Raw genomic sequence first — 13880 nt, 5'->3', positions numbered from 1 at the left:
GCTGTGTTATATAGACCAGTGTTTCTCAACCTGTGTGTCGCGACCCAAAAATAGGCCTCACAAATATTTGAAAGGATAGTGAGCAAGTCCCAGAAAAATGCAGGAAAGTGCAGGTTTCCCTTTGCAGGCTGGCAGCATTCCAGTGTGCAAGGAGCTTCTGGGGCGATTTGAGACAGCAGGCGCACATGCATCTGTGCATGTACATGCATGTGGCTGCCATGCAGTCAGGCAGAGTCGTGGGAGCAACCCCAGCAGCTGGATGCAGGTAAGTATATGGGGGAGGGGGGCTTGGAGGTCCAGGGCTTGGGGACTGTCCAGGGGGTTGGTGGCATGTGTGGGGTCCTGTCAGCAGTGTGGGAAGGTATCCAGGTGTCGAGGCTGTGTCAGGGCAGGGGGAAGGCGCCTGCCCCTCCAGTGAGGTGGGGGGCCTTTGGGGGTGGCAGGGAGCTACATGGCTGGTCCAGTGGCACCTGGGCCGGTGCCCATACATGTAGGGGTATGGCAGTCAGGAGACAATGCTCAGGGAGCTGGTGGGGCCACGACCAGGCTGCCTGGTGTGTCATGGGAGCCCCAGCCCAGGGCAGGCATGCTGTGCCGTGCCATGCCGTGCCGTGCCACAGGCCTCTCCTTCTCCTCCCTCCAGCCCATGCCAGGGCCAGACTTGCTCTGCTGCTGCCTGCATGAGCTGGAGCCACTGCAGCCACTGCACTCTGGCCTCAGTGGGACGGGAGCAGCTGGGGGCCCCCTCCAGCAGGGTTTGGAAAGGGACAGGGGGCTATGGGTTGGGAGTGAGGGGCACCCGCATGGCCCAGGGGGATAGGGGACTGTGTGTTGAGAGTGAGGGGCACCAGCAGGGCCCAGGGGCTGTGGGTCGGGACTGGCCATCAATGTTTACAAATGGGCCCTGAATCAAAAAAAGTTGAGAACCACTGATATAGATAAACCATAAGAGCTTCAGACTGCAGTCAAAGATACGACTATAATGTAGTTGTGGTAGCACACAGATCAGCCCTGACTAGTCACCCAAATGTTTATGCAGAGTCCCAGACAGTTTTGCTGTTTGTGCTGCAGGCTTCTGAGGCTGCATTGTTACCAGTACCTAAGCTATAAATAGCCTAAAAATAGCTCAAGTATATGGGTATGTATGTATGTATGTATACAAGAACACTCCAGTCCTACTACCATATGAAATGTAATTATTAGAAACCTAGTGGCTTTCTGTTCTATTGCTATGTACAGCCATGATTTGAGTACATTTCTAATTATTTTTCCTCATGGTCCTCATTCAGTCAGATCTCCTTTCAGAATTGGTGGGACTTTTGTCTAAAAGGCCATATCATTTGGCCTCATAAAATAAAATCTTGTTTTTCTTTTAATAGTAATTCACTGGGTTAGAGTTTGGGGGGGGGGGGGTTGTTTTGTTTGAAGAGCAGCCTGGAAGCTTGTAGGGGGAATCTTTTCTTGACAATATTGCCCCCTCAAATCAAAACACACACTGCTCTTTTACTGAATATGGTGTTTGTGAATGTTGGATTCTTGGCATTTGTTATCTTTTATAGAAGAGAAAGCATGGAAGGGTATGTTTATTTAAAAAAAAAATAGATTTTTAAATAGATAAGAGATTAAGTATGGATATTTACATAAGTAAATTTACCATAATTAATGTTTAAACCTTAATGATTTCTAGTTATAGGGAAATAAGTTTATTTAATGGTTTGTTTGTTTGGGTTTTTTTTAATATGGCTTCAATCCTCAATTTCCTTTAGCTGCACCACTTGCCTGTCTCCACCAATTCAGTTGTAGCCAAGGGCCAGATTGGCCTGTAATCCAAGGTACAGTAATCAGTAATTTAAAACTAATTTATGCTGGCCTCTAATGATGACACCAGCAAAGGTTGGCTAGTATACATTGTACCTCACCCTGCAATGCTCCTGCCCCAGGCCCTACCATTATATTTTCCCTATGTCAGGACAGCATGGTGTAGAGATGGCTGTGCCATCTGGATATTGCCTTATGCCAAAAGGGTCTCCTGCTGTTTAAGGCTAGCTTTCTAGTTGTGTTGTGACATTTTAGCAGAGGGTAGAAGCTGGAAGTGAAGCTCATAATCTGACTCCATATATTTTGAAAAATTGAAAGAACTAATAGTTATCAAATAGCAGATGTTTCCTGGTATTATAATGTATATTTTGGGTATTCAGATTGTACCTTGGCACCTTTCTTGATATACCATATTTTTTCACATACCACACACCCCCAAATAAGATACGCACCTTGTTTTCGAGATTGCAGAATGAAGAACATTTTTTCCAGAGTTATCACTGCATAGAGCAGGGATAGCTCACTCTCCCTCACTTTAATGTTCAATCAAGAGCTGTAATCCTAGCTGCTACTGAAGACTAGTCTCCATGGGTGGATCTATGATTTTGTAAACAGCTAAAAACATTCTCCAAGGCTGTGAAATGGGAGAACAGAGACCAAGAGTAGTGAAAGGTTGTCAGAAGAAAGATTACCTCTATTAGTGGAATATTAAGGTCTTTAAAAAGGAAAAACAATTGTTAACACCTTTGAGTGAAGTGCAGTGGATCGAGTCAGTTAACTCCCTCAGCTGCTAGTGGGGCATTACCAAAGGGAATTACCCACTCTTTATTTCCTGTTTCATAATTTGCTACTTGACCCTTTAGTCTTGGACAAAGACATAAAGATATAACTACTGTAACTTCCTTAAAACATCACATCTTTGCAGGATTTTGAATATTGCTGGTGATAGCTATGGAGCTTAATTAGTTGATTGGAGGCAACTCCTGCCTTCCCTAAAACAGACTCCAATGAGAGCTGGTTGAAACATGGGAGATGTCAGTATTTGTTTATGTTCCAAATCATAATGAAAAGTCAGAACTTTTAATTTACTACAATGTGAGAATTTAGAAATACTTTTTTACAGAAATATTGAAATTACCATATTGAAATGTTTCACTTTAATGCAGTTGGACTATGGCTTTGAAAAGGCCAGAAAGTGTAATTTATATTTTATTGTTTTGCTATTTACAATATATTAAAACTTACAATATAAAAGTCAAAGCATGTTAACTTTTATGTTAGATTGTTTTGACTTCTAGGTTATTATATCATAAAGTTTAAATCAAATGCTCTAGATATGTTGATTATCAGAATGGAGCTTTATGAATCATTTAACCTAAAAAATCTTTTCAAAGTCACCACAGAGCTATTGGATTTCTTTGCTTAAGCATTTTCTGAGGTTAAACTTCTGTCAAAAAGCTTTTTCTACTGTTCTTACCCACTTTGGAGTATTTTGCAATACAGGCTAAATTACTACTTTAAAATACACTTGTGCAACTTTATTGACTTTTGAGGGAGAGATAGCCCAAAGCATAACTTAAGACAACACTTAAACAGAAGATTCTTGATTGGAGACCTACGAAGAATTTCCTGGCAATTAAATTGATGAGTTCTGTGGGACAAAACAAGATGGGACAAAACAATTGAAAATATACTGTAAAATATTGTAAAATATACTGTAAAAAAAATCCTGGGAGCTGGTTGTGGGAATGAACTAGAACATCTAATAAGATTTTTTCCTTCTATGATATCTGATGCTGAATTTTATTGTGTTATTGCTTCAGATAAAGGCTTTCATTCTCCAAGAGAAACAACAAAAGGAACATTTTTAAATAATTTTCTCACAATAGTGGATAATATTTTGATGTCTTTTGTGTTAAAAAATGTTTTTCAGACTTCTTTGGCATAATGATTTATTAGTGTTGGTGCTGCAGGATTTGTGTCACCAGAGATCTAAAGCTAAGGTTTGACCCCCTTCTGGCAGATTAAATACAAATTATGCAAACTGCTGTGGTGTGGGTCAAAACCTAATTAATGTTACATGTCTTGAGCAGATGATCATTTCTGTAAATGTGAGCAGTTTAGCAGCCAAGTTGTTAAAGGATTTTTTCCCACTCTCAAATTTTGCAGTAGAAACCACAGTAAAAAAATAATAGCATATTATAAGAGTTTTCCTGCTGTATACGTGTCTACATGTCTTGGCTAAAGACGTAAGAGCAACATGATAGTAGAACTGTTTGTGTGGTTATTATTATCAGCATTGCCAAATGCAAAGCCCACTTTACACTTTATGTGATGTTTGCAACTTGTTTATAATATTTAGCACCAGAATGTAGCCTCACCTATAAAATTTCTGGAGAAAAGTACTGGATGTAATTAGAGTTACTTTAACAAACTGAGAAATGAATATGCTAATTCTGAATTTTTATGCTTACTCAAAACCAGTCACATTAAAGAATGCTAGTTAATATTCTGCAAGTGGATTAAGTCTCTTTCATATTTAAAATGTGTGTTTTTTAATGAGATATTTACATAGAAAATTTTCCTCGTGCATTTCCTGTACTTTTATTTTTAGCCTAAATCAAGGTAAATAATTCCCTTAATGCATCCATGAATCCTGTTTGCATTAATGGCAACTATATATCTGCACTAAGTGGAAAATGCACCTCTCAGGGCTTGATTACATGGCTGATCCACATGCAGAACTGCCACTGAAGTTGACACAATGGTAAGTCCATGCATGGATTGGCTGCAGAATCAGGCCCTAAATTATTCCCTTAATGCCAGTTGTCTGGAATTGCCTGATTAAGTATTTTTGGAAGAACCAAAATAGCTTTTAGTTTATGTTCTGTCTTTATCTTGTTTACAAAAAAGAACGTAGTGCTCAGGAGAGTGTTCCAGCAATAACTGGAGTGCTTTCTTCATTCATAGGGCAGGCACATTCAGCATAGTGGCCATCTGAGCTTCCCCAGGTTGCCCTGGCAATCTTCCTGACTTGGAAGAGAAAGGAGAATTCACCATCTCTGCTCATTCAGTCCTTAGATCTTCTGCTTAGCTGCCAGTGAATATGCTATCCTAACCCACAAAAACTGAACTAAGATTGCAATTCACTTCAAGAGCTGGTAGATAGTACTGGTTTTTAGTCACCGTTGACCTAAGCTTGGTGGGTCTCCCATCCTTCCCCAATTCTGTTTTTATAAGTAGAATTGGATCACTTTGGGAAAAAAAGTTATTGTTTCCATGTTTTTAATATAATTTGCTTTATAACCTTCTGAGCTGGTTATTTTCTTTTCCTTTAGGCAAAATTAATAAATAAATACGTCTAATAAATCAATTAATGGATCCCAAATTTCCTACAAGAGAAATACATATATTAACGATCTGGGTAGTTCAAGAGACTGGTAAAAGAGACAGAGCTTTTCTCCTGGATGGTCAAGTTAGCTGCACTTGAATAACAGAATGGTAACCTCAGCCTGATAGCCCTTTGGTGACCTGTTTGAAATGAGCCTGGTGGTTTTCACACCATACCTATCACAACTGGCATCTTTTACTAACAGTGTCAACAGAGGCACCAACTCTCTGAATTGCCTACCTCAGGGTTAAGACAGGGGTGGGCAGAGCAGGGTCAGGAAGCAGGCTGTCTCATTTCTGTGATTAAAAAGAGCATGTCTGACTCCTGGGCTGTCAGTCAGCACTGAATTTACTCATGTTCACACATTCATTATTTATTCTTTACAAATGCATTAAACTAAACATAGGCAAAATGGTAAATTTTTGATGATCTGTGCATTAACCAAAGCATAGAAAATCAATGTTAAGAAAGAAACACCATCCTACGCTTTTGTGACTTTTGGATTTACGTATACTTTTTATATTGAAGTGTACATAACATCTTGTTCATAGTAAAATAATCTATCTTAAATGTCAGTAGGGGGCAGTTTGTTAGGACGGTGTGTCCTCATGTTTTATTACTCATACCCGACCAGTCTTTTGCAAATGTTCCAGTTTTCTTTGCTTTTGGCAAGCTGCTCAGAACACCATTTCCTTCTTTTCATTCGGGTGAAGTACAATTGTTCTTTGCTTATACTATGTTGGCCTTTCCCAGAATTTAGCCTGGAGTTTTTATACACTGGGGAGCCTCCAATGTGTTTAGATTATAAAACGGCTTCCTAATGTGACTCTGACAGAACCATGCTTGCAGATAATGCTGTCAAGTTAGATTTCAGTATTTGTGTTCCTGTAAATCTCTGCAGTAGTTTATTATACAGAAATAAGTGTTTGCCATCATTTTGTCCACTCACAAGTGATATTTTCAGGTTGTTCCCCAAAATGGTTAGAATTCTCAGCACTTTCTTCTCTCCTAGAATGTCATATGTACTTTTCTCTCTCCTTTAATTAGGGATGTGTCGGTCAGTTGGCGTAAGCAACTTTCTCATAAATCATCTTGAACAACTAAAAGAAGACTGTGAAGTAACCCCTCACGTTAATCAGGTGAGTGCTTACACAGTACATTTAAGACATTTATTTTTAAAATAACCCCATCTTCTCCACCTCATCTCTGAAAAACACCTTGAGTTAGGTCAAGAAAATTCAGTTGATTTTTTTTTAAAAAGTCCCTGTGAGGCCAGTTGTCATCTTACCAGACATTTTGTGGCCAGTATCATGGTGCTAGAAGACCACTAGCCCAATTTTAGTTGATGGCAGCTTACCACTGAGCCTTGGCACTACCATGGTGAATGAGCTTCTTCAGGGCCTTCAGTATTTAAGAACTGCATTTTAAAATGTTGTTCCCTTAGCCAACACTGAAAACCAAGCCAAAGTGTGAAGTTGTCACATTTAAAGTTTCTGTGGTTTGAAACTTTACTGTTTCTACTTACATTTTGTATTATGGGTTAATTAGAGTCTACTATCTTGGTTCCATCCTTATTCCATATGTGATATAATTTGCTTAAATGGACTGCTTTTACACCTGAGTAAGTGTGACAGAAACTGGTCTTATATGGTCAGGAAATATCTAACACAGATGAAGACTTTCAAACCTGCACAAATATTTTAAATATGACCATAGATCTTAAATGAAACCAGAAGAGAAAATGTATGCTTTGAAGATACAGTTAAAGATGATGATGTGGAAGAGAACGGAGTGTTTTAAATTGTTAAGAACCAAATAATTTTCTTTAAAAAGTGATAAAATGTTCAGACTGGAGAAAGTAGAAATGGCAGGCCACATCATAGTTGTTTCTGTTTTTAGGGCTTTAAGCCTCCCACCACTATCATCATATGGAGATATTTGCCATGCCCTCAGAGCTTCCATAATTAAATATTATTAACTCTGACTATTCTATTTAATGAAAATAAGAAAAAGAAAACATAAACAATAAACCGTGGGGTCTGTAATTATAATCTCGCATATGTGTCTCTGAGAAGAACATTTCACAGAGATTATGCTTTTGAGAGTGGTCCAGGCTCTCCTGGAGCTGGGCGCACTCTTCCCTATATAAGTCAAGAGCAAAGTATGTTATTTTAAATAATAATGAGTCCTATTTAGTGTATTATAGAATATGAAAACATAATAAGTGGGCAAAGAGATTTGATTTAAGTAGGTGAGTTCCATTTAGTGTATTATAGATAACACACTTTTGTGTTAGCATGTGACTTCTCTCCAAGAATATGTGGCCTAAACCCTTTTAGCATTTAACAAGTTAAGCTGCTACTATCTTAAAGTACAATATTGTTTCAATATCCCATTAAAATCATTACAAGACTAATTATAATTCTTTGGCAGTGCTGTGGCAAAATCTCCCTTACCCTTGATGTCAAAGTTGTGCTGATGTAATTTTGTGCCAGAAGCGGTGCTATGGAAAAAGATTGATGCTTCTTGTTTCCATATAGTGACATCTTTTTTTTTTGGGCTTCTTGCTGCTGCTTGCTTACTTGCAAGAAATGAGAGAAAAATATTGACACAAGGAAGCCATTGAAACTGAGAGAAAGTAGCAGTGTGTGCTGCTAGCTTCAGTCACAGAGTTTTATACTTATCTGCTTTCAGTGTTTCACTGGAGATACAAGGCACCCCTCTTTTAAAGCTTGTCTAAATAGCATAGAGCTTATTTAAATATTAGCTGCTGTCACTTTAATTCACTCAACACCATGGATGGTCCTGGTTACATCCTCAGGTCACATGGCAACAGGATAGTAACTGTCTGTGCTTGGGGCCCAAAATCTCAGAATATTTTTTGAGTTTAGAGTTTGAATAATCTCTTATCCTAAATCCATTTTCTTTAATTCTATTAGGAATGAATAGAAAATGAAACTGTGGTTCAGAGATGCTTACATTTTATACAAAAATAATTTAGCTTTAACATGTATTCTGTTTAAATTGATATGATTTTCAAAGAGAGTGATTAGCTCAGCCCTTAAAGAAGGCATTGATTCATAAGTCATCATGAGGGAATTGACCCTTGTCTTTCTGAGTATGACTGGGAAGTTGCTTAAGCACTGCTAGGTAACTAATAAAGGCCACAAATTAACATAAAAATTCTATATTTAAATGTTTGCTTACTTTAATAACCAGTGAAATACTGAATGACATTGCTAAATTTATGTATAAATCATCTTTACTAATTATATTAGCTTGTATTTAAATACAAAACTTTTACAAATAAACATCTCAAAGAATTTATGTTGTTTTTTTAACATTTAGGGACTAAACAAAGGCTTTGTGCAAAATGTTCCCCAACTATACATGTTTTCCTTAAAGTTCTAGAAACACCAGAATGTTTGTAAAAGGAAACCGTTTTCAACAAGAAAAATCTTAGACTTTTTTGTAGGACCGTACAACTGAAGTTTCTCCTATGGGTGCATATCTCACGTGGCACATTCCAGTAGAGATGCATGTGTCAAAAGCACATAAGCTCAGAGACGTTTTTGCTCTAGCAGTACCCATAGAGTTTACGAACAACCTTCCTCTCATGCTCTGGTCAGAGGGCATAAAAGGTATCTTCCTGTTCTCAACCACCTTACTTTGCTATAGTGGTTCTGCTGTCTGTCCCAGAGTGTTTGGCCTACAGCCCAGTGGCAATGCATAGGGAGTGCACATCCACCCCCTGAGAGCACCGGTGCACCCCCTGTCAGCCAGCATTCCCGGGCAGGAGAGGCAGGCAAGAGCACTGGTGTCCCCCCCCTCCCCTCGAGAGCGCCAGCCAGGGACTGCGCCAGGAGACGTGATCTTCCTCTGATGACTGTGGACAAGAGACAGACAGACGCACAACGCAGGTCTGATTTCTGTACCTTCTTCACACATTGATAGGAACCCTACAACTCTCCCTCTACATCTGTCTTATCTCAGAGCAGAGAGAGAATACTTCGCCCAGACCTGCGTGCCCTTGATCTCATAGCTTGGATGCCGGGCAACTCTTGGCAGTAGAGTGGATCTGCTCTTCTCCTCCAAGAGACATTCTCATCCAGACCTAGACAGACCTACCTGGCCAAATAGGCTAGGTTTCTGGCCCAATGTTATGTGAAGTTTCTCTCCCCTTTTGTGGTTTCTGTTCCAGCTATCCTAGACCTACTGCTGGAGCTAAAGCATGTTGGTCTATCCCTGAGGTTGCTTCAGCTACTTCTAGTTGCCATTTTAGTCCCATGGAAGTCTGGATTCTCCCACTTAGCAAGTCTCAGTTAAATCCACAGGTATATGGCTGAGTTATTTCTTCCTCTAAGAGACTGAGTCCCTAGTCATCACAGCCCTGATGGTCACATGGTAGGTAACTTGCTCTTTATTCCATCTGTCTATGAAGTTGGCATTTTTCACAACCATTACCACAGCAAAAGGGGTGGACGTGAGATTCATTGTAATACTGTCTTTTACCTAGACTAACTATGTCTCCTTGTAGACTCATCTTAAATTCATATCCAGTATTCTCACTGAATTTCACCTTTGTCAAGAAATTTGTCTATTTCACAAAGTCTGTCTCATCAAGAGCTGAGGCATGATTACATACACCAGCCATAAGAAGAGTCTTATCCCTTTACCTGTATAGGATTAAGTCTTTTGGAAAATGACATTAACTATTTTTTCCATAGCCAAAAGATAAAAAGGCACAATAATTTTTGTCTAGAGACTAATTGCATTTCAGACTATAAAAATGTGCTATGCGGTCACTAAGGTGGAATTCAGTGGTCAGAGATCGCTCCTCTAGGTCTCAACCAACCTTAGTATCTTTCTTGCAGAATGTCTTGATTTCTGATATCTGCAAGACAGCTACCTTGGACCTCTCCACATACACCTCACTAAATGCTAAGCCGTTGCAGAGGTTTACCAAGCAGATACTATATTTAGTAATATAGTTCTGCTGATCACCTGGGATTTCAAGAATCACCTCCTAGTGATCAAGGCACTTCCTTGGAGTGACCCACAGCGCACTGTGATATGGGCAGTTCCTCAAAAGAGAAAGAGAAATTAATTATCAGTGACTTGCGTGTTGTCCTTGTGCATGTCCTACATCCTGCCCTCCTTCCCCTTTTCCTCTTAGTCTTTGGTATTCTGGGATTCTGTGGGTGAGAGGAAACAGGAGCAGGAAGTACGCAATGTCCTTTATACTCTCAGTATGGAGTATGAGAGGCAATGTACGTGTGCATGTACAGATACTGCTAGGACAGAAATCACCAAGCAAAAATCCTTGAGGCACATATGCGCATACAGTAGCATGTGCATGCAGATAACACATCTTGAAGAAATCATGTTACTGGTAAAAAAAATTCTGTTCTTTCTGAAGAGAAAAGCAGATGGGAATCAGGAGAAAAGAGGCTCTAGTCTCAGCTTGCTGTGGCCCTCACAAATCAGGTGCTGTAGCTGCTTCTTTCTTTGAGAACCTAGAAAAAATATGTTCACATTCCTTAACAAAAAAAAAACAAAACTGGATCTTTGAGAAAACCCTCCTCTTAGATATTCCCTTTTAGCTGGGAAGATTGCAGTCTATAGCAGCTCCACCAGCAATTCATGCTTAAAATCTCCTGTCAGATTCTCTATACAGAACCTAAAATAATAAGTACCAATGTTCAAATGTTTAATTCTGCTACCACATAAATTAATCATAGAGAACATTACAATGAACCAGAAGCTATAAAACTGTAGAGTCTACAACTGGGACATAGAAGTGATAAGTACAGATTTATGGGAGAGGGAGATGTACTCTCTTTGAGGCTTCTTGTTCCTGTCCTTTAATAAGAGAAAGCAGAGATTTCCCAGGAGTTTGTTTAATTAACCTGAACACTGTAATTGAGCAGCTAGAAACAAGTATAAACTATTATGCTCTAAATGCCACATATTAGACCCATATCTATTAGTATTTCTTAAAATACAAAATAGGCTCAACAAGTTTGTATCAGTCTAAGAATAGTGAAAACAGTTTAATGAATGATCATGTTTTCATTAGTATTGAGTTTTACACCCTACTTCACACAAGTTTAGCTCATTAGGAAATTATTACTTCCTATATAGTGTGGTCTCAACTGTAACAGAAACTCAACCTCCTGGCCCAAAATCACATTTTAAATAGGAACATAATGGTCAGGATTACCCACTCTGGAAAATTCACAGAAGAATGCCAAAAGAACCAAGAAAACTAAGTTTGCCCTCAAATGGTGAAACTTATGAGGACCCTGGAGTGGAGTGAAGAGGGCTAAGGCCTTCTTGCCAACTGTTTATCTGGGTTATACAGGTGGAAGACACTGTAGACAAATGGGGGCACTTGTTTGTTGGCTGCAGTGTCTTCTTTCCAGGACTTACAAAAGCCTTTCTGACTTTGGGTTCCCATGTGGCTGACTAATAGCGATTGTGAAGGGGTCAGTGGGATTCCATACAACTGCAAACGCCTTGATAAAAACCCTGCCAGATATACACAAAACAATCCAAGGACTTGGAGAATAGTGGACCTTACTTCATCAACATATGATTGATAATCTTTGCCTGAAAAAGATCTGGCACTAAAATAGCATGGGTGGTACAGATCAGGAAGTAGGTGTTGTTAGTATAGAAGAAAAGCTTACATATTGGTCATGCAGCCTGTGCCCTTCTAGCTAGTACTCTTGTGGCCTCGCCTTCAAAAGTACTAAAACTTTTCCATAAATGTTTGAAAAAAAAGTACTGATTTTTAAAAAAATATTTTACAAAGAAGTTACCTGGTCTTGTCTACCTCACAGCAAAGTATCACAGGAATTCCCAGAAATCAACTTAGCAAAATTTTGGATCCAATGTTTATCATTTCCAGAGCAGAAGCAACCGTATCTCTATATCCGTTTGGAAGGTGACATAACAGCATGTTGGACTTGATATAAAAAATTTTGGAAAACCCTAGAACTGTGCAACTCTGCAGCCTTAAAAGACTAAGAGCTAAATTCTGTTCAAAGTTACATTGGTGTAAATAGGAAACAAATCTTCTGAAGTCAGTAGAGTTATTTCAGATTTGCTTTTACATGTTTAATTCATTAAACCTACCCAGTAAGACTCTTACCTAACTATCCAGTTCCTATTTTCTTTTAATTTTATTATAGCACTCATTAAACAATATACCATGTAGGTAGTGTTCCTGAAGGTTTGTCAAGTTCCAAATTTCACAAATTAGGAATATTTTTAACATGATGCCCTGGCCATTAATAAGTGTTTAAAATCTATTATAAAAATATATCTACATTTCAAGCAGGCACCTGTCTCTAAAATGTTCAGTGGTCGAGTTGTATAGTCAGATACTTAGCAAATACATAGTTCCCCTTTGGTTTTCATTAAACGGTATTTTGAAAGGAACTGCTGGCTCGTTCTTTTTCTTCCCCACAGTTCTGTACAACAAACAATGGAAATATTTCCTTTTCTGTTCAGATGCGAGTAAATGAATACATGAGTGACCTAAACACTGACCATACAAATATAAACATTTAATACAAAGGCCATTCAAAGGTCAAGAAACATCAAAGGTTGAAGACATGGATGTGTCTGTTGCTTGAACCTTGTCACCAGTCCACCCAGTAATTTAAATCATAGCAGTTTTAGGCTGACTCAGCCCAGCCTTCGAGGGGTACAGTTTTACTTAGCGTGTATTGAATGAATGCCAACTTATTGTTCCTGACTATTGTTGTCTGAAAAGACAACATGTACTAAAGATGAGAAGCAGGAAATGTTCGTTTTTCCTTTTTATGGTGGAAGAAATTTTCCAGATTCCACGTGTTGATGTAATTGTTCTAAAGAGGTTTTTTTCCTCAAAATACGCAAGAGTTAGATCATTGAAACAGTGGTGCTGGCTATTTGGTTTGGAGTTGTGTCACATGATTATACTGTATCTACTTAAAAGAAAACTCCAGTCATTTTGATCTGAGTATACAGGGAAATTGAATTGTACAGTGCAGAAGATACACCGTGTTCCAAGATACCATTTTTTATGGAGGTGAATTTATACAGTTCAGATACAGTTTCAGTTTGGGTAAGGGCCAAAAAAGTTTGGCTGCTTTTCCAAACTTGAAACTTTTGAGGATTCATTTTCCAAACCATCAAATGACATGCATCTTCCACTTCCATAGTATGACTATACCTCAGTATCTGCATTCTCTTTCATTCCATATCAGTTTTTGGTAATCTGTGATCCTCCTTTCCACCAATGGTACCCAGCATACCTAGTCACATAACTTCAGGCTACCCACTCCTTTCTCTCCCTATGACACTGCCTTAACTCATAATTCATGGTTCTCCCATGTATTGTCAATTCCAGTGCATTTTGCCTTCATGTCCTGTATGAGAAGTCATACACAGGCCTAGTACTCTATTTTGATCAGAAATGTCTTTATTCCCCTCAACTATGCATCACAAAAATGTGGAAACAAGGAAGAAAGCAAGGAACGGAAAGCAAGGATGGCTAAGGCACCAATACACGTGACCGGATCTGGGGCTGGGTTATACTAAGTAACCACCTGTACTCCTCAAAAACATTCTGCAGTCTTTGTGCTAATGAACAGAAGTGCAGGTCCAGCTGTAGAAGTGG

General features: G+C 39.0%; 1 protein-coding gene across 1 annotated transcript in view; it reads left to right on the top strand.

Moving 5' to 3' along the window:
• The window catches only part of LOC102387980 (uncharacterized oxidoreductase ZK1290.5-like), an 88470-nt gene that overhangs the window by 71134 nt on the left and 3456 nt on the right, over positions 1–13880 (top strand). Inside the window, exon 4 of the mRNA XM_014517514.2 lies at positions 6257–6348. Coding sequence (XP_014373000.1) covers positions 6257–6348 — 92 coding nt within the window. The remainder of the gene's footprint in view (positions 1–6256; positions 6349–13880) is intronic.

Source organism: Alligator sinensis, unplaced genomic scaffold (assembly GCF_000455745.1).
Source record: "Alligator sinensis unplaced genomic scaffold, ASM45574v1 scaffold647_2, whole genome shotgun sequence".
Classification (NCBI taxonomy): Eukaryota; Metazoa; Chordata; order Crocodylia; family Alligatoridae; genus Alligator; species Alligator sinensis.
The sequence above is the reverse complement of the archived record's forward strand: the minus strand, read 5'-3'. Positions and strand labels throughout refer to the sequence as shown.